The 21818-nt window shown below is 36.0% G+C and overlaps 1 protein-coding gene and 1 long non-coding RNA gene across 2 annotated transcripts; both read right to left on the bottom strand.

Moving 5' to 3' along the window:
- Window positions 1-425: 425 nt before the first annotated feature.
- LOC133878564 (uncharacterized) lies at window positions 426-1638 on the bottom strand. Its single transcript, XR_009901931.1, has 3 exons — window positions 1312-1638; window positions 907-955; window positions 426-819 (listed from the first exon to the last, which is right to left on the bottom strand). It is a non-coding gene; the product is annotated as an uncharacterized LOC133878564 (long non-coding RNA).
- Window positions 1639-4414: 2776 nt separating this feature from the next.
- On the bottom strand, window positions 4415-12204 carry LOC133877010 (5'-3' exoribonuclease 3-like). The gene is made up of 24 exons (XM_062315244.1): window positions 11978-12204; window positions 11520-11625; window positions 11238-11314; window positions 10945-11148; window positions 10708-10830; window positions 10545-10607; window positions 10386-10448; window positions 9726-9896; window positions 9139-9216; window positions 8877-9032; window positions 8711-8785; window positions 8559-8633; window positions 8290-8382; window positions 8114-8209; window positions 7926-7996; window positions 7718-7846; window positions 7533-7609; window positions 7407-7447; window positions 7199-7273; window positions 6987-7117; window positions 6262-6354; window positions 6103-6175; window positions 5181-5251; window positions 4415-5093 (listed from the first exon to the last, which is right to left on the bottom strand). The coding sequence occupies exons 1-24, from the start codon at window positions 12158-12160 to the stop codon at window positions 4670-4672; spliced, it is 2748 nt and encodes a 915-aa protein (XP_062171228.1). The 5' UTR covers window positions 12161-12204; the 3' UTR covers window positions 4415-4669.
- Window positions 12205-21818: the final 9614 nt, after the last annotated feature.

Below are 21818 nucleotides of genomic sequence, written 5' to 3'. Positions count from 1 at the left end.
GAGACGAGAGGGCAGAGACGAGAGAGACGAGAGGGCAGAGGGCAGAGACGAGAGAGACGAGAGGGCAGAGACGAGAGAGACGAGAGGGCAGAGGGCAGAGACGAGAGAGACGAGAGGGCAGAGGGCAGAGACGAGAGAGATGAGAGGGCAGACTGCAGAGAAGCAGAGACGGCGTCGGCGAGAGGAAAATGAAATGGAAAGTTGGAAACCTAAACCTAATCCTCAGAAAATATGGTTTATATATATTACTAAAACGGCGTCGTTTTGGGCATTCAGCAATGCCCAAAACGACGCCTCTCAGGTCAGTTTTTTTTTTTTTTTTTAATATATATATATATATAAGCGGTTAGCGGTTATTTATAACCGCTTTTAAAACCCTATAACCGCTTTTAAAAGCGGTTAGCGGTTTTAAGCGGTTAGCGGTTTTAAAGCGGTTATAACCGTCCCGTTTGAACACCCCTAAAATGTAAAATTCAAAATTCTTAAAGTTACAAATACGCACAAAACATCTAAAACCAGCAGCTATCAAAAAAAAAAATATACAACGCCTACACGAGGCCCCAACAAGCCACCAAAAGGCAAAACAATAGCGACCTCAACAACAAATTGACCCATGAACAGTAGAATTGCAGAAAAACATCAGTCTTAAGCTGAGACCAACAGCTACCCCAAACACCAGAACACACATACTTCACCACTTTTGCAACAGGTCTGCAGCTGCTCAAGAGGAACTCGCCAACAAACCTTCAAACCAAAATCTCTTTTCCTATATTCCAATTCCTGCATATACCCAATTCCTGCCACAATTTGTTGCTCAAGCTGCAATCGTTTTTTAAAAACAATAAATACAACAAGCAATAGCTAGTTTGCCGGGTAAGAAAATAGTTAAGTTATCAACATAGTTACGTTATCCCTTCTCCGCAATGGCAAAGCCACTTCTAGGATCACTAGTTTGCTGGGTTAGAAAATACATTCAAAAATAAATAGTTGATAAAACTGAATAAATTGATGTAAAAAATTGCCATTTCAACCATAATACTACAAGCTACTCATAATTCTCTAAATCAACCTGATGATCATCTATTATGTAGATATTGACACCTAATTGAAACAAACCACCATGAAAATAGGTGTACTTTAATCATGTTGATTTCTACCACCCAACTGATAAAATCCCACAATCAGAACCATCCAACAATCAGAACCAAGAAAATCACCAACACCAACCAACAAAAAAGCGATTTTTCTCTCTCAAACCGGATCAGAACCACCCACCACAGTATACCCATAAAAATGCTAGAGAGAAAATACCAGGCAGTTGAATAACGCTGGAGACACGAGACACGGTCACGCTGCCGGAGAAGGACACCCTGCCGGAGACAAGAACTCGCTGTCAGAGAAGGACGGACGAGAGAGAAGAGAGAGGACGGACGGTGGAGACGGCGCTGGTGAAGGGCGACCACCAGCAGGAGGAGAGAGAGAGAAACGCATTGGGAGGGGAAGAATGACGGACAGCCGTCCGGTGAAGACGTCGCCGGTTAAAACGGCCGGAAAAGAGAGAGAGATGCATTGGGAGGAGAAATGAAAAAAAATTCCCTCTCAACTCGTTTTGAGTTTTAGATTAAAAAATCAAAAGAAATTACTAAAACTTAAAAACTGAAAAGAAATTCCTTACATTTAAAAAAAAAAATAAAAAATCAAAGCCACGTAGGCTTGGTGGGATGCTGGTGGGTACCCCAGCATTCCCCAACAACACCCCAAATGAATAACCGATCCAAAACCCAAATCCAATTCATTCTTCACAACATAACAACGAAGCTCCCTCCCTTAATCCCATCTCCCACTATCATCGCCACAAAGAGGCAGCAGAATCGAAATTGTAAACCCATCGGGTTTCACCCCATCATTCTGTATATATTTTACCACCTGCCCCAATTCCTTATCAAAACTGCAACCCCTGGAGGTCGCATAGTCCGCTATTATTACATTCAAGAACATTAATTTCTCTTCGGCATTTCATCAAACAAATTCCGGGATTCACTAAATTCCACGCATTTACAGTACATCCGCATCAACGAATTCGCAACAACCGTATCCAAAAGAAACCCAATTCATAAACTCTTGCCGTGAATCAATTTCCCGGCAACTGAGTCTCCAATCTCGCCGGATGCTTTCGCAAGCATCGCGAGAGTATAATCATCCGGCATTTCATCACTACAGCATATTTCGTTGAATAAATCAAAAACCTCATTATAGACACGCTTTTTCACATACCCAATAATCAAAGAGTTCCATAGGTACACATTCTTGAGCTCAACCGAGTAAAACACGAACCGTGAGTCGTGACCGAGCTGGGCTTCCACATATAGCGTACACAGAGACGAGCTTCGTGGCGACTCCGAGAAAAGGATTTTGTCCGATCCCATGAGTGAGGATTTGAGCGTGGCATTCTGGGCTGAAGCTCAGCGATTAATGGTCTATCGTAAACTCAAGAGAATGGAGGGGATGGAGCGGCGGATGAGTAAATGGGGAAGACGCTGGTTTTGTTGAGACTCGAGAGGGAGAGAAACGATAAAATAAAGTAGGAAAAAAACACGCACAATATGATCGGGTCCAGGTAGAAAAGTACAACAGTAGCCCCTTCTTCCTTATATGTATATATATATATATATATATATATATATATATATATATATATATATATATATATATATATATATATATATATATATATATATAAATTCGAGATGATAAACAGATTGACCTGAGAGAGAGCACGAAAACTTAAAAGAAGAACTCGAGAGAAACTATACAGAATGGAGTTATAGCTTCCAGGCATCTTGACCGTTAACTTACTTAAACATCTTACATTTTTATGTCACATTTTGATGCTAACCGTTAGGGTGATGGTAATGGTGAGGGGCAGGGTGGAAGTGGGGCTAATGGTGAGGGTGAATGCAACAGTGACACCGAAAGAAGTGATGTATTGTTTTGAAATACTTCAGTACCTTCATTCTCAGAGTTGGCCAAAACCCATCAGCAGTGATCAAAGCAACTTCCCAGAAGTACCTTCATTCTCAGAGTTGGCCAAAACCCATCAGCTGTGATCAAAGCAACTTCCTTAGCTACAACATAGGAAGCAAAGTCGAAAATGCCAAGACGTGCAGTATGCCTTGATAAAGCAACAACTATCTTGTACTAAAAGCAAAGCACTAGCAACAGATGCCCTATAAATAGTTTCTTTCTCTAAAATAGAGAAAATTTGAAAAAAAAAATTACAAAAAATGACACCACAGCTGTTGCCCAATTTTAGAGCTCCACCCTTGTGTAGCTACATTGGGTAGCACTATAACTATCCAATCCAATATTTTATTGGCACAGAAGCTTTTATATCTCCTCCCACACGCCTTTTCTCTTTGTCTCCTCTATCAAAAAAACGCTTCACCTTCCTTCAACCTCCTGAGAAGGCGTTCCAATAGCAGTGAACGCTAGAGTTTTGGACGTCGAGGGGTCCTGCCGCCGTTGGCGAGGGTCCCGCAGGAGGAGGTGCCAATGCCGCCGCAACACCACGATAATACGTACGACTACTTCTTGGTGGGCGCCATGCACGGGACGACTTTGAGCGACGCACCGCTGCTGGAGGAGGTGGGTGTGAGGAATGGGGAGACTGAGCGGATGGTGACCCGAACTAGCAACCGTAGCCCATTGCCATCACGAAACGAAATCTCCCAGGATTCTGACTCCCCCTGTATGTTGTTTCGGTCTCAACTCATAAGCCGTCCTCAGTTGAGAATTTTTCGAGAAAGTCACATTTCCCAATCAAATCTTTTCCGAGAAAATCCTCTAGTCTTTGATTTTCTTTCCCAATTGTTTCTAGTAATTTTGAGGTTCTCTTTTTACGTTATTGTTTTGATTGCACTTGAAGGTCGAGGAGCTCAAGAAATTCAGAAATGGCACCTTTGATTCAGAAATGGCACCTTCCGGAATAAAGTGTAAAAAAAAAGAATGAGGTGGAGGTCGGTGTAATGGATTTCACCCAGATTGAGTTGGAAGTTTTTGGGTGGTTTTGATTTGGGTGACCAAGGTTGGGGATGAAGCTGGTGGAGGGGATGGAATGGCGAAGAGGAACTGGTGGAGGGATGAGCGGATGCTTCTAGAATATTGAATAAAGTTAAAAAGGAAAAAAAAAATGAAAGATAAAAAAAATATTATTTTAATATATAAGGAAAGATAAAGGGAAGTTGTTGGGTAATTTTTTTTTTAAAAAAAAAAAGAAAAAGAAGAAGCAGAAGAAGAAGAAGTGGTTTGATTCTCTAAATTTTTTTTCCCCAAATAAGGAAAATGGCCGTTGGAAATCTGCTGCTGCTCTAAGGCAGTTCCTCTGTGTCCAAAGAGCTTGAAAGTAAACAACAGTAAAATAGCAAATATTTTGGTGCTAGCCGCTAAGAACTTTCAGCCAAAAAGAAATAAGCATCTGACGATCACATCATCAATCATTTTACATGCATGAACGGCCTTTCCGGAAATGAGATCACTTACAAATGCAGCAACTTAGACATGTCATAGCACATGAGTCTCAGTCAAAGAAACTTGAAATCAGAAAAGGTATATGTTACAAAGCACTTGATTAGCACACGCAACGTTGGAAGAATGTCAGAAAAATGTACATTCAGTGGCTGGCACTTTCCTCGACAGAAGAATGTCGGCTTCTGCCACGGCCCTGCACAGAGCTGGTAGCAGAACTGTGTTTCAAAGAGGAAGTCGGAGAAACTGTTGCACCGTGCTGTCCCCTCCCTTGTTGGCTAGGATCCCTGAAATTTATTCTCTGCTGCCGCACATTGTTTGTGCCAGATGTTTCACCATTTCTAGGTAATGTGACTCTTTCTCTACTCTCAATATGTTTGTTTATATTGGAAGTATCATTCACTTTTCCTCTACCACCACCCCATCCAACACCAGCACCTTTATATATCACCTCAGAAGATGAATCTGTAGTAAATCTACTCTGATAGCCTTCATGTATCATCTTAGGGGAGATGCTTGAAGCAGAATTCGAGCTACTATATGCTTTTCTCCATCTTTCGTTCTGCAATCTGCAACTCTCATCCCAATCACCCTATTGCATCAACCAAATAAAGAAACAAATTGAACAGGGGCAAGCAAGAACTGAGATATCATACCTGCTGTAGGGTTTGTTACCATAGTTTTCATGCCATAGTTTTGTTTCCATAATATCTTCTTCGGCAATACTCTGCATGCATAATATTGTCGTTTTACAGTAAATGGTTTGTGTTTGTTTTTTTTGGTTAAATACCTTACACACCCTTGTGATTTAAAAACTTAATTTTTTGTCCCCTGAAATTTTATTTTTATCATATGAGGTACCTGTACTATGAGAAAAGACAGAAATGGTATATCTGTTCATTTTTCCGTCCAAAACTAACGTTCCGCCACGTCATTCTACACGTGTTGGCTTACCTGTGCAACACCTGTCCCTAGAGCCATGTCAGTGCTGACGTGACTACTATATATATATATATATATATATATATATATATATATATATATATATATATATATATATATATATATATATATATATATATATATATATATATTTTATTTTAAAACTTAAAAAAAAAAAAAAAAAAAATCTAGGGGTGGCTCACCCCCAAGGCCAGTTTTAGGGGTGACCGAAACTGGGGATGGCTGAACTACCCCTGTGGCCCAGGGGCAAAAGTGAAAAAAAAAAAAAAAAAGAACAAAAAAAAAAAAGGGTTTTGGTCCTTGGGGGTGGCTCCTAGAATTTTTTTATTTTTTTTTGAGTCCTTATATATATACATATAGTAGCCACGTCAACGCTGACATGACTCTGGGAACAGGTGTCGGATGACATGGCAGGAAGTTAGTTTGGACGGAAAAATGAACGGAGGTATCATTTTCGTCTTTTTCTATAGTACAGGTCCCTCCTATGATAAAAATGAAAACTCAATGAGCAAAAAATAAAATTTGTAAACCACATGGGGCAATTAGGTATTTAACCCCCCTTTTTTTTGGTAGAAATCAAAAGAACATATTTGTATTAAAAAAAAAAAAAAGTACCTTAATTGGAAGGATAACACCATCAAGTAAGCCAGGAATATGCACAACATCACGCATCTCAAAAGACACACATCTGCAACATTAATATAAGTGATATCAGAGGATAAATAAAAAAGAAAACAAGACTGGAAAAATGTGTTTTTAATGTTGTTTCCTTACAAGACACAGTTCTCTTCAATGCTGTTATGGACTTCCCTGTGAACTATTTCAGTATCCTCATTAGGAAGATGAATAAAACCGGAAATACCATCACTGACATGTAAAAAAAGAAAAGAAGAGAAAAAGTTAATTGATCAGTTTATTCAGCGGGAAATTAATGTAGGAGCATACACTGAATCAGTAGCTGAGTTGTCAGATACGAAATTAATGGCATTGAAATATCTTAATAAAGAAGATCTGCACAAGAATTGAAAGAATCATGCATAATATTTTAGGATTATTTTATAATAATATCTTTTACTTTTTCTACAAGTATTTTTGTTTTGTCTTTAAGTTTAGAGTTATTTTTTCTTTCTTACTTTATCTTTAAGTGTTTTGCATGGAAAACACTTAAACTCAGCCTATATAAAGGCATATATGTATTATCTTGGAATTCAGTTTTGTAGTATCAATTAAATTCCAGTCTTTCAGAGTTATTTCTTTGTTTGAATATTTTTGGCAAATAGGGTATTTCTCTTTTCTATTTGTTATTTTATCTCTTCTTGAATTCCCCATTAAATCTTTAATTCTTAATTTCTGCTACTATTTGACGCTGTCAAAACAAACCTAGTTATGCCGGGCATCAAGAATTCATTTGTCAACAACAATAATAAATATGATGTTAAAGAAAGGAAACAGAGGCACACTGATGAAGAAAAGACAAGCTAGCATAAGAATCCACCCACCTCATACTGGTATCAATCTCAACCACTTCGTTTTCATTTGGGGAAAGTGACAAAATTTGCGATGCCAACTTGTGTGTGCTACTCACATATAACTGATCAACATTGTTTCTGTTCCTCAATGCTTCATCCTCCTATTAAATAAAGTTAGAAAAACGCTTCGAATCTCTATAGAACATAAAGTTTGAAAAATTAAGAAGGATAAAGTGTAATACCAGTAGACCACTCTCTAATTCTTTGGTTTCGGATAGAAGGCGTTCTTCCTCTACAAATGGGAGCTTGGCGATTCCCTTAATGAGAAACAGAAAATAGAACATATATATCACCACTTCACCATATGGAATGTGTAAAATCAAGTAGTTACAGAGTTGCAGGTGTCTTTTTAAGACATTATAAACAAAAATATAAGAAATATAAGCAGACCTGCCACTGAAAACGTTTTCCATCCAGATCGATATCAAAATCTAAGCATAAAAGAAAGATAAGTGTCAGTTTTTTATATCAAATTCATTGGTTTTAAACCCTAAACTCTAAAAAAACAGAGTTTACCAGTAGGATAAAAATCAATGAGCTTGAACTCTGCATCTGTCATCAGAGCCTGGTAAACTTTGGGAAGCACATGAGCACTACATATATATATATATATATAGGAGCACATTAATTCATTTAATTTACCTATATATTTATGATAAATATTACAGCACAAACATACAACATGCATGAAAGTCTGATACCTCTTTATGGGTAGTACAGCCAATAGGCTATCAAATGGTTTTAATGGGGAACCCTTTCGAAACTCTACGCTGACCTGAGCAAGGCCCTTCAAATCTGACGCAAATGGTGAATAGTGGTATGGGTAAAACCTGTAGCATAATTCATTACATTATTAATAAGCATTGTAATAGGGCCGGGGGAACTTCATTTTATACAGCTTGTTCTTACCATGACCATGATGGGACTGCTGAAAAATAATACAGAAGAACCCACAATAGTCCTTCAGTGTACTTCTTTACCTTCAAGAAATCAAGCAGTAGAAGTTAAAACTTTAGGAACCCTACCTTTCAGCTACACTTATAACACTAATACACAAGCAGTTTAAAATTAAATAGGGGTTTTTAACAAAAGCTCACAAGTTCTTTTCTTAGGATTTCAATATCCCTCCAGGTTTTTGCAGAAAATTTCTCTTTGTAGTATCTTTCTTTCCAGCCAGTAGTCCCCAGTCTCACCTGCATGTGTATGGGATATGAGTCTTCTAAAGAGAACTCTATAGGAACACGAAAAATCTTTAGAGGGCAGTGATTCATACTTTGTCTACGAATTGACCATTCTTAAATAGGTCAAAGTTCTTGCGAAGATTATCATTGAACTTTTCTATCAACTCGTCTGTGTTTTTATCAATCTGCAACACCAAGAATGAAAGTAATTAAGAAACTAATTATGAAGACCAATAGGTAAACTGTAATTAATGGAGAACCAAAAGTATTTTTTCAGTACATGTAAACAAATGGGACATCTTTTTATATAAAGAAGATATATACATGACTGGGAGAAAAATATAAGAAAATCATGACTTACTTCAGAAATATCTGCTGAATCTCTGGAAGTAGGAGCTTTCTCACTGGATAATGCATGACCTTCATGTTCATCTTGCTAGAAATGGGACATCTTTTTATATAAAGAAGATATATACATGACTGGGAGAAAAATATAAGAAAATCACGACTTACTTCAGCAATATCTGCTGAATCTATGGAAGTAGGAGCTTTCTCACTGGATAATGCATGACCTTCATGTTCATCTTGCTAAAAAAGGCATTAGATTTTGCATCAGTTCCATTAGTTTTGGAGTAGAATGCATGATCCGTTAGTGCTGATTGAAATTTAATTGACTCACTTTATCTGAATCATTGCAAAGGTATCTAAGTTGGCGCTCGCGAAGATATATTCTTTTGTTGAAAATTTTATCTTCATATGAGCCAACTAAAAGAATGAACTTCTCGACTCTGGAGAGGTTTATATATCCGTTTCTTTTATCTTCAGAATCAGAAAGCTTTTGTACACGGAAATGGGAAAATTAAAAGATGTAAGGTTAACAGTTAATTGCAACCAGAAATTGAAAGAAGCTACAATTAATATGAGAGTTACATGCATGTTACCCTGCTCATGTCAAGTAGATAGCCACCAAGGTTCTTGAACTCCTTCTTGTAAACAGTCATCAATAAATCAATAGCACCCTATTAGAATGAATGTTCAAATTAATCTCACCATTAAATTTAGTAATCCAAAATATGTCTACACTTTAATATAGATTAAACAGAATTTCTAAACCAAGTAAAGGCACATTCATGTATCACTCCTATATATATATATATTACTTCTTTTATATAATACTTTAATTTACTTTATGCATTGCATTGCATCGCATCAATGAGTAATGACATTCAATCATTAATAATATATAATTACGTACTTTTTCATATCACAATTATTAATTTGAAATATTACGTATTTCAAATATATATACACATACACAGAGCCTGCATAATTATATATATAGCTTTTTTCTTTAATACCTTTGTTAAGATATTAAAGAAAGAATTGAATAAACAAGTAAATGAAAGACTAGTGATAAAAGAACTCTTATATTCATCGAAAAAGAACTCTTACTGACACTTGTTTATCAAAAGAAAAGAAAAGAAAAGAAAAAAGTTTTAACCAGTGTAAATTAAAAAGGCTACAAGACCTCATGAACTTCTAAGGAAGGCATACGGGGTAGGAAATCATTGCCCACAAAAAAGCACATGAAAATGAAATCATCAACTATCCGCTCAAGATCTATCTCCAGATTGGGTGGAGGGTCAGATATTTTGATGTCAAGCTCCAAATATTCCCGCAGAATCCATACATGTACAAACTGCAAATGGAACAGAAAGAAAAATGTATTAAGGGATAAATATATATGAATGCTTTCAGCTAAAGTCACGGATGGCAAGGCTGTTTCTAATTAACGTGCTTTGACTAGTTATTTTTTACTGTGGTTGTGTTTTTTTAAACCTTGGTTTGTAGTAGGTGAAAACGTTAGTGTGTTGTATATCCACATAGCCTTCTAGATACGTTTGTAAAAAGGCTCTCTTTATTTTGTATGGAGAAACTGCTGAAAAATATGTATGTGTAAAGAAGAAGAAAAAGGAAGAACCGAGAAAAGAAGTGGAGGTCAAGTTCAGAAAATTTCTCTTCCTCTCCCCTGTTTTTTGCTCTGTTTTTCTCCTCTGGCTTGCTAAGTTTTCTGCAGAAAGTCTGCAGCAACTTTTTCCATTATTATCTTGTGTTTTCATTACATAATCTACTGCTCTTGAACTGTGTTCTGCTGAAACAACCAGCCAACAAAGTGAATCATGCGTACCTCAAAAGGCTTTTTAAACCATGCCCTTTTCTTTACTGGACTTTCATCGATTGTTGGAGGCTCCTGTAATATTCAGATTAAGAATCCATGCAAAATAATACAATAATTAAATTCATCCCTTTCTACTAATTTAAATTTACAAAAATGATTCAAATTCACCTCTCTCAAAATGGAAAAATGAACTTCATGTGTTGCTAAAGCAAGCATTATCAGATCAGCGTCCTGCATATATGCACGCAATATCATTTCAAAATTAAGGGATGAAAAGAAAACCTTGGGGTATGCCGATACAAACAAACAGAAGGCAGCAGAGTTGTCATACCAGACCACAGACGCAGTGCCTCGTATTTGGATTATATCCATTACTAACGTTTCGCTGCTGGCGAATAAAAGACATTATCTTATGTTCGCCCTCACCAGGAACATTGGCATCAGAAATAATAACCTATTTAAATGATCAAATAGAGAATGACAGGATAATTAAGAAGCTAGCATACAATATTATTTTATATGATGGTTTTAATTCTCAAAAGGCAGGCAGATATATGCAGGACCAAACCTTGATGTCCCTCCAGCCTGGATCACTGTTTGTACGTGAAATAACATAGCTTCTGAGGGCCTTGGAAAATTTGTACATAAATTCTGTGCCTGGAGTGATCATATGGGAATCTAAAATAACTTCAGATTCGTCTTTATGAAGAAGATCATAAACCGGTTTTCCTTCCATTACAAACGCATTCATTAGCCTCTCTATCTCCGCATCCTACATATATAGTAGACAACAGGAAGATATATAAAAGGAAACAATCATCTATATTAATTCAGACAGACTGAAGATGACAGAAAACTCACATTTCTTTCCCTTGCCTTCACAGTCCGAAAACGTCCAGATCGTTGTTGATTCATTTTGGCCCATGGAGCAACTCCATCTACGTACGTTTAAGGAAAATTTCAGTACGTACGTGAAGTTATTAAAGGCAAATTAAGCACGTGCACGTATTTCTACCAAACATCCATGCATAACCAAAAAGAACGATTAGTAACAATATATGTATATATATATACCTTATTATTAATTGTCTATATATATTTAATTATAAGGAACATGTCGATCAAGTTGAAGGACAGTCTCACCTATCGCCATATAAAGTAACTTCCGTGGTCTTACGATGCTGAAAAGGTTGTCAACGTAGTCAAAGATATTATTGAATACATCTTCGAACGTTTCTGGAGGGCTAGGCTGATGAACAAAATAAGACAATAATACAAAGAAGTTATTTACTAGAAAGAATATATAAAAAAAAAATCAGAAATACCTGCTTATAAATATTACCATTTTTTTTTTGGATGAATATTACAAAAATAATTATGATCATTAAATCTTTTAGTCTAACTAGCTGATGAAGTACTGAATATAATCTTTAGGTTTGTAAAACATTGGTCCTCATTTAAAATAAACAAAAATTTAGACCAAGAAAAGGTGCACTTAAATTATAGATGTGAATATGCTATCTATATATATAACCATCAAGTAGGAAAGACCAAAAAAAAAAAAAAAAAAAAAAAAAAAAAAAAAAAAAAAAAGAACGAACTTGATCCTCGGGGCATAAGCCGGGGTGGATAATGCCATTCAAATCGAGGTAGAGATTATCAAACTCTATGCCATTAGGGTTTGGCAAGGAGGTGTTGATGCACTCTCCTTCATCTTCAGTAGCTTTAACCACAACGTTTGGGTACTTCTCTTTCAACCACCGGAAGAACGACGGCACACCCATCTGAGTTCTCTCTCTCTCTCTCTCTCTCTCTCTCTCTCTTTCTGTACGGAATTATAACAAAAGTAAAGTTCTTTGCTTTAACTAAAGTGTTTTTTTTTTTTTTAAATATAAGCTCCGTACGTTCTCTCTCTTGCGACAAGTACTTCTCTACCAAGTTAGGAAGAAAACTTCGCTAAGAAGTTATGAAGAAAACTTCTTGGCTCAGTTCTTCCCATTCCTTATCAAGCTTTCATCTACAGTTTCATGAATGGTAATAAAAAAAAATAAAAAATATTGATTTGATATAAAAATTGAAAAAATGTTATAGAATGTTTTGAAATTGGTTTTTTTGGCAACCAATTGAGCCACTTCGAGTTTGATTAAGAATTTTCTAGTATATGTAAATGATTGATGTGAGATAAAATAGATAAAAGTTTTTTTTGAATTTTTTGTATGAAAATGTGAAAAAAAATAATTTGTTTTATAGTGAATTTTTTATTTGAATAATAAAAAAATGATTGACGTGATATAAAATGTAAGAATGTTTTGAGATTGTGTTTTTTTTTAATCGAGGTAACTCAATTGATTACCAAATACATCTAAAATGTTTTGAAGTTGATTTTTTATTTTTTTATTTTATTTTTTTGAGAAGTGAAATTACTGAAAAGATATATGGTCCAAACAAAGCCTCTATATTCTTCCTCCTCTTACGAGGTCTTGTCCATTGCCTCATACGATCTATCCTTTCTCCTCCCAAAATCTCAATCTCACTCCTTTCACTTAGTGGTTGAGCCAGAAATTTGTGTTACTAGGGGCGAAAGTAAAATGAAATTTAATGACTAATTTTCTTTTTCTCTCTATATACAGTATTTTTATTATAATATATAAAAGTATAGTAAACACAATTCAAAATGGAATTTATAACACAAAGGGTCTAAAATCGCATCAATCATACGACACTCACGTAGAGAAACAAAATTATAAGTATCAAATCTGAATTCAAACTCTTAAAATGTCTTTTTGATATAAATAACTAAATTATTTGCATGAAATCCATCCTTCATTTTATTATAAAATCTCGTTTTAAAAGCCTTCATTATTGATAATGTGCGTTCAATAGTTGTTGGAGACACTGAAAGAGTTAAAATAAGACAAATTAATCTATCAATAAAATGGTATGTCTCTGATTTACCTATTTTTATCATTTCTCGACATAATTCCACAATAGGATACATTTTTATTTTAATTTTAATTTCACATGGTAATTGCTAGCTCTCGGTTTCCATGAAAATCATAAAGAAGCAGGTAATTTTCAGAAGTCTCATACACCGATAGTTATAAGTTATCAAATATCATTGTGCATTCTAAGAATAATATAAGAATTCTTTATGAGACATACAATACAAGACAACTAAAAATTAAAACTTGTTTATATTATTTTATACTAAGCCATTTATACTCAAATCAGAAAATTAATTAATTAATTTTAAGATAAGAATATTACAAACAATTCTTATATATATAAGACACGTTTGTTAAGTTTCATCTTCAAGAGCCCTATAAGTGTAATTATCTTTTAGGAAAAATTTCACTTATAACCTCTGATTTTTCATTACTTTTGAAATAAAGTACCCAAATTTTAAAAAGTGTCAATTTAAGGTATTTATTTTTAAATTTTTTTTCAATTTCAACCATTCATTATAACTTTTCATTAAATCCTATCAAAATTTTCAAAATACTCAATGTTTTGTTTAAAAAAATTATAAAAAAATTTCAAACATTCAGGCATGAGTGTTTTTGTAAATTCCGTTAAATTCTAACCGACATATAAATCCTTACATTTTTTTTCTAAAAAAAAAATAGGGGTATTTTGGAAATTTCAACAGGATTTAGCGAAAATTTTTAACGGAGAGCTGAAATTAAAAAAAAAATGAAAAAGATAAATACTCAAAATTAATATATTTTAAAGTTTAAACACATAATTTTAAAAGTGATAAAAAACAGAAGTTATCTTAACTTAGTCAAGTCAGCAAATGTGTCAATTCTTTTTCCTATTTGGACACAGTAATTATTTTTCGACTTCACACGTGTCGGTTTTTGTATTTAAGTGAAGTCAGGACATGTCTCAGTTTTATATTCAAAATATTTACAATTTGACAACAAGACGACACCGGCCTGCAGCTCGATCAGTGAGCTCACACATGGTCAAATACCGTCAACATTAATAAGTAGGGTTAAATACCTATTTGTCCATGTGCTTTACGACCTTTATTTTTTGCCTCCTTAGTTTCACTTTTTATCAAATTTGGCACCGGTAGTATATGAAAAGACGGAAATAGTACCTCCGTCTGATTTCCCGTCCAAAACTAACGTCCAGCCACGTCATCCTACAGGTGTTGGCGTGCATGCGCAACACCTGTCCCCGTGATACACTTCAACGCTGACGTGGCTATCATTTTTCTTTATTATTATTTTAATGATTTCTTTTATATATATGGGGGGTGGCTGAGCCACCCCCAAGGACCAAAATGGGGGTGGCTGAAACCACCCCCATTTGGCTTGGGGGTGGGTCGGCCACCCCCAAGGGCCAAGGTTTTTCTCACTTTGGCCCTTGGGTGTGGCCGAACCACCCCCATGGGCCAAGGGGTGGTTTGGCCACCCCCAGACCGGCCGGTCTGGAGGTGGCCGACCCACCCCCAGGCCAAATGGGGGTGGCCGGCCGCCCCCATGTGGCCTAAAGGGGTGGCTCGGCCACCCCAACAATTTTTATTTTTATTTTATTTTATTTTTCAAAAAGAAAAAATCTTTAAAATAATATATATTGATTTTATTTTATTTTATTTTTTGACATATCCGCACAAGAAGAGGAGGAGGGGGATTCAAACTAGTAACTTCCATTTCATGTGGCGTGGTCTCTAGGCGATTAAGCTATTCCTTTGGAACAAAAATATATTAATTGTGTACAAAGTACCATTTGTGATATATTTATAAAACCAAGGTATACCATTTCTGGTAATTATTTAAACTACAGGGGGCACATCATGAAATATATAAAACCACAGGGATATACATTGGGAAAAAAAATTGTGTTTAAATAATAAACATTTGGTCATTTTTTGGATTATATCAATTGGCCACGCAGATTATTTTGTGTTTCCAATTGTTACACAGAACTGATTGCATTTTTTTTTTTTTTTTTTTTTTATGAATGGTTCAATTCTTGCCAACATATTATTTTCATACACGACAGGCATATATGTTACTTTTGGTTCAAAACATGCATACCAAATATACCAAATATTGTTTGTGTACAAAGTACCATTTGCGGTATAATTACAAAAACAAAGTATTATTTTCGGTACTTATTAAAACCACATGGGGCGCATTGTGAAATTTATAAAACTATAGGTGTATCTATTGGAAAAAAAAAAATGTGGTTCTTAATTTTAAGGCTTTTTTTAAAAAAAAAATAAAAATTAAAAAAAATTATGGAAAAATATATAGGGGTGGCTCAGCCACCTCCATTTGGCTTGGAGGTGGGTCAGCCACCCCTATTAGGCCTGGGGGTGGCCGATCGGCCGGTCGGGGGGTGGCCAAACCACCCCCGTGGCCGGTCACCCCCATAATTTGTTTTCCTTAAAATTAAGAACCATAATTTTTTCTTTTACAATATATACCCCTGTAGTTTTATAAATTTCACGATGTGCTCCATATGGTTTTAATAAGTACCGAAAATAATACTTTGTTTTTGTAATTATATCACAAATGGTACTTTGTACACAAACAATATTTGGTATATTTGGTATGCATGTTTTGAACCAAAAGTAACCTATATGCCTGTCGTGTATGAAAATAATATGTTGCCAAGAATTGAACCCTTCATAAAAAATAAAAATAAATAAATAACAAAATGCTATCAGTTCTGTGTAACAATTGGAAACACAAAATAATCTGCGTGATCAATTGATATAACCCAAAAAATGACCAAATGTTTGTTACTTAAACACAATTTTTTTCCCAATGTATACCCCTATGGTTTTATATATTTTATGATGTGTCCCTTGTAGTTTAAATAATTACCAGAAATGGTACCTTGGTTTTATAAATATATCACACATGGTACTTTGTACACAATTAATATATTTTTGTTCCCAAGGAATAGCTCAATTGCCTGGAGACCACGCTACATGAAATGGAAGTTACTAGTTTGAATCCCCCTCCTCCTCTTCTTGTGCGGATATGTCAAAAAATAAAATAAAATAAAATCAATATATATTATTTTAAAGATTTTTTTTTTGAAAAAAAAAAAATAAAAAAAAAAATTGTTGGGGTGGCCGAGCCACCCCTTTAGGCCTTATGGGGGTGGCCGGCCACCCCCGTGGCCCATAGGGGTGGTTCGGCCACGCCCAAGGGCCAAAGTGAGAAAAACATTGGCCCTTGGGGGTGGCCGACCCACCCCTAAGCCAAATGGGGGTGGTTTCGGCCACGCCCATTTTGGTCCTCAGCCACCCCCCAATTTTTTTTTTTTTAATATTTATATATATATATATATATATATATATATATATATATATATATATATATATATATATATATATATATATATATAAAAGAAATTATTAAAATAATAATAAAGAAAAATGATAGCCACGTCAGCACTGAAGTGTATCACGGGGACAGGTGTCGCGTATGCACGCCGACACCTGTAGGATGACGTGGTTGGACGTTAGTTTTGGACGGGAAATCAGACGGAGGTACCATTTCCGTCTTTTCATATGCCACCGGTACCAAATTTGATAAAAAGTGAAATTGAGGGGCCAAAAAATAAAGGTCGTAAAGCACAGGGGTGTACAGGCTATTTAACCCTAATAAGTATAATAAAACTAGTAAACTACCTTATCACTTCGTCAGCGTAGTGGACGGTCGACCAGAAGTAGAGCGTTTTAAAGAAAGAAAAAGAATAGCGTTTTGAAGCCGGCGTAGCCTTACATATGTTGCTTATCATGAAATGGTTTTGAATTTTTCATTTTATTTTATTTTTAAAAGGTTGCTGATGGCAGAAACAGCTAGCTCCCTTCAAAAAAAAAAAAAAAAAAAAGCTAGCTAGCGTGTGTTTGGTACCTTAGAGCACTTGTAGTGAACTCGTCAAAATTTCAGCAAATTTTGACGAAAAATACCACTTTTGTTATTTTAGCTAGCTACCTAGTTTTCAAAAGCTCCAAATATCAAACTCTCCAAATATTCTCTACTTTAAAATAAATATTATTTTTTATTAATTTTAAATTCATCACTTTTCAACCGACCAAAATTGATTTACCCAACTCGCAGCTACGGTTTTGCTTCACAGACTTTCGGTCATTTGGGGCAGTTTGCTCACACAGGTGTAGCATTTAGAATTGCTAAGGTACCCTCTGCATTGGAAGAGACTGGATATGGTGGTTTGGCCACTGTCGGAGGTGGTCTTGGAGAACCTGGAATTTGCACACCCTTTGTAGACCAAGGCTGTGTAGTCATTGGCAGATTCAGCAAGTGGGATGAGCTCAAGATTGGTACAGAAAATAAGAGAGACAAGGAGAAAAGGAAAAGGGTTTTGAGGCAAAACCCATTTGGGGAGGTGTTGATAAATGAAATCATGGCAGGTTTTTTTGGGGGGTTATGAGAAGTGGGTTTTGGTGAAATTGAGGGAAGGATCTCTCATCAATGGGTTGTGTTTGATTCTTTGATTTCTGCAGCTTTTTTGCTGGGAAGGGTATGGATTTCAGATTTGGTTATGCGGTGGTGCCTGACATCTAGTTGCCCTTTGCCTCAACCGACCGACCTTCGCCAACCCGAAGGTGAAGACCTCTTGGACTTTCTCCTCTGTCAGACCCAAGATCCACGGGAGCCAACCTGTTCTCCGACTTCTCCTCTGTCAGACATAAGTCAAGATCCACCGGACCCTCGACAACCGGCTTCTCCTCTGGTTTCTCCTCTGCTTCTAGATTCAACCCGTTCTTCGGCTTTTCCTGGACAACCTCCAGCGTCGAACACAAAAGAAGAACGGGGAAGAGGGACAGGAAAGAGACGAAGGAAGAAGTTGGCTTTGTCGAACCCGCGAAAAATCAATAAAAAAAATGAAAAATAATAAGAGACGAGAGAAATCGACTCAGCTGAAGAGACGAGGGTTTCTTAAGCTCGTTTGAATTATTGTAGCATAGGCGAGCTTGCTGCAGACATGATTTTGAGGGTTTTCGGCTGAATTTGGTGAATTCGTCAAAGAGACGAGTTCACTACAAATGCTCTTAGATGCATCATGCACGTGTTAATTTTAGTGACGATTTTTAAATATGAAATTCTCATGATTGGATGTTAATTTCACTCTACACTTTTGAGAAAATGTGAGGTCTTAATTGTCCATTCATGAGTAATTTGATGTTGGATCCCCTATTGATGTTAATGATGGGGTTTGTCTTTTTAAGCATGCTAATGACATATAAACCATGGTTTGAATAGAAAATCTTTCTTGTTGACAACACAGTATTGTAATGTTTGTGGGTATATTTCTGGCAAACCCTCATGAGACTTCACTCGTCCACTAGGGAGTCCTAGGGGTTTAAAAGGCTTGTTGCATATGCTAAATGCAATCGTCTCTCCCACGAAAGCGGATTTATGTTTCATGCTTTGATTTTGTTTTTCATTTTGTTTTGCTAAGGGACTAGCAAAATGTAAGTTTGGGGGTATTTTTTGTCTCACAAATATTGTATATTTGGACCCCTTAATTTACATTAATTAAACCATTAGTTTTGTTATTTTCTAATGTCTTTTGCGAATTTTAGTGTTTAGTTGTTTTTGGTCATGGAGAGAAAATAGTCTCAATTTTTGTGGAATTGCATTCTAAAAGAAAAGAAGACTCGTTTTTCTTTGCATGGAAGTATATTGATTCATTTTTCTTGTACATGGACGTGGAGGACATTAAGAGCATCAATGTTGAACTTGCAGCCATGTAATTCATTGCCTTAGACACAATTCTTTCCAAGGGCAGCACGTGGACAGTATATACATCAAGACAAATTATGCATATTGTCTTCTCCAAGTCCTCCATCCAACCGGCCAGCATGCACCATCCAAGACAGCAGCTCCACCTCTCTCCCCATGCAATTCAGCCCTCCAAAGCTGCTGAACAGCAGCTCACTTGGCAGCACACTTTCAGCTCACATGCTGATGTCTCAGCACACATTCGGCCAGTAGCTCTCCCCAAGGCCTGGGCAGCAGCTTTTCCCAAAAACCTGCATAGCAGCATTTCTCTTCTCCCCAAGCAGCAACACATGTCATTTTCAAGGGCTGGACAGCAGCATCTTCACTTTCTCTATGTGCTGGACAGTAGCAACTCAAGGACCAAGACAGCATGGGCAGCAAGGTGCCTCACGCCCAAGCCAGTCCAGCTGCACCCAAAGCAACTCAGCAGCACGTCCAAGGCAGCAGCAGCTTGCTTCACGCCTGCAGCACTTGACAGCATGGACAACAGCTCTTCCCAAGGCCTGGACAGCAGCATTTCTCTTCTCCCCAACTAGCAACACATGTTCCTCCTCTCCAATTCCAACAGCATACGTGAAGTCCCATCCAAGCTGTGCTGGCAGCAATGTTTTGGAGCACAAAAACACCAACACTTCACTCGAGTTTTAGTCTATAAATAGAAGGAGGGGAGAGAAAAGAAGAGAGGGGTGTGTGGAGTGGGGACACAGCCCTCACGCACCAAGTCTCTCTTCTAGAGAATTTTGTTCTTCCATTTTTTTTTCCTTTTGTAAGTGTTTATTTTTATGCTTTTAATTCAAGGTTTTAGATTTTATTTTTATTATTATGTGTAGCTAAAATTTCATCTAGGGTTGAGGATGAAACCTCACCATTGAAGAGAAATTATGTGTTTCATGTTTGTTTATACTATTTGATTTTATGGGCTTTGGATTTCTAATTGTTTTACTTCTATTCGATTTTTGAGATGATTTTTGGGTATCTCTTGTGATTTTCGGATACAAGTGATGATTTGAAGTTGTCTCATTTAAGTGATGGCTTGGGTTTTCATTTATCAAAACATTGGATATTCATTGTGTTTCGTTCTACGGATATATTTGATGATTTGGTTTAAGGTGGATATCTTTTGTGATTTGTGCAAAGAACGGATTCATTGAATGATTTAATTAATTTTTGAAGCAAAGTAGAGCATACTTAAGATTTGTATGTGAGAAATTCAAATATATGTGATGAGCATTAGAATAGGTTGCTATGATTTGGTGAGTGTGGATTCCAAAACCCTAGACCCATTTATTTTCATTAATTTTGTTTATGTTTTCTTTTGTTAAAAATCCCTAAATTTGGAACTAGGTTAAAATATGATTAGTTTGAATAGATATTAATTTTCGCAACACAATTCCCTGTGGGATCGACCCCGCAATTGCAAAACGCTATATTGCAAACGATTCGTGCACTTGCGAGTATTAAAATTTTCACAACAAGTTTTTGGCGTCGTTGCCGGGGAATTGTTTTGTTTGTGAAAATTGATTTATATTTCTACTAGTTTAGGTAGATTTTTGTTTTTGTTTTATTTGTTTTTGCCTTTTGTGTTCTAATAATAATAAAAAAAAAAAAAAAAATCTGGCGCTAGAAGGAACTAAAGTTTGATGCGTGATGTCCAGATTTGTCTCATTGTTTTCTTCTTTCTATTTTCAACTCAATTTCTAGCAGCTTCGTTTCATTTTTTTCTTTTGTTTATTTGTTTTAGTTTTTTATGTTCAAACACCAAAAATAAATAAATAAATAAATAAATTGACGGAAAGGCATCCTTTCTCGTTTATGTTCTTTTATGTTTTTGTTAAGATTATCTCTTTTATTTTCTTAAAAAAAAAAAAAAAAAAAAAAAAACTGGCGCTGGAAGGAACAAGTCTGATGCTTAGGAAACTAGCATCAGTTTCCAACAGTTTTGTTTGGTACGTATTTCAACAATTTTTAGTTCTGATTTTTCATAAATAATAGGGAAAAATATATATTAGCCCCCCAAACTACCACCCTTTCTCCGGATGGCCCCCCAAACTACTAATGCTTAGATTCTGGCCCCCCAAACTACCACTTTCTGATTTTTTGGCCCCATCTGTCCATTTATGCCGTCAATTCTAAACAGAATTCTTAAAATACCCCTCCTACACTTTGAAATTCTCACGGTTAAGGGAGGGGTATTTTCGGTTTTTTGCCAATTTCTGTTAGAATTAACGGTATAAATAGAAGGATGAGGCCAAAAAAATCAGAAAGTGGTAGTTTGGGGGGTCGGAGTGCAAGTGTTGGTAGTTCGGGGTGCCATCCGGAGAAAGGGTGGTAGTTTGGGGGGCTAATATATATTTTTCCCTAAATAATAATAAAAAAAACTGTTTCTGTCAGATTACATTTTTTCTTTTTCTTTGGTTCCAGCCCCTCATTGTAGCCTCACCTTAAAAATAAAAAATAAAAAAAATGGCTCGCATGGTGGCCAGTGATGGGACACGAGAGTTGTAGTTTTTTTTTTTTAAGATTGTTTCTCAATGTTTATGTTCATTAAAAAAAAAAAAAGTTTACTTTTTCATTTTACTTTTTGTCATTTTATTTTTGTTTCTGATAGCAACTAATATTTTGATGTTTATTTCTATGAGAAAATATTGTTGTTAGTTTTTGTTGA

Source organism: Alnus glutinosa, chromosome 9, assembly GCF_958979055.1.
Source record: "Alnus glutinosa chromosome 9, dhAlnGlut1.1, whole genome shotgun sequence".
NCBI classification, from domain to species: domain Eukaryota; kingdom Viridiplantae; phylum Streptophyta; class Magnoliopsida; order Fagales; family Betulaceae; genus Alnus; species Alnus glutinosa.
This window is presented reverse-complemented; position numbering and strand designations above follow the sequence as displayed.

Coding starts and splice junctions, on each gene's coding strand:
- LOC133877010 (XM_062315244.1), bottom strand. CDS start 12,160: ATGGGTGTGCCGTCGTTCTTCCGGTGGTTGAAAGAGAAGTACCCAAAC. Junction 10,449..10,544: donor ATTTTTCCATTTTGAGAGAG/GTGAATTTGAAT, acceptor TGAATATTACAG/GAGCCTCCAACAATCGATGA. Junction 6,176..6,261: donor ATTGAAGAGAACTGTGTCTT/GTAAGGAAACAA, acceptor TTAATGTTGCAG/ATGTGTGTCTTTTGAGATGC.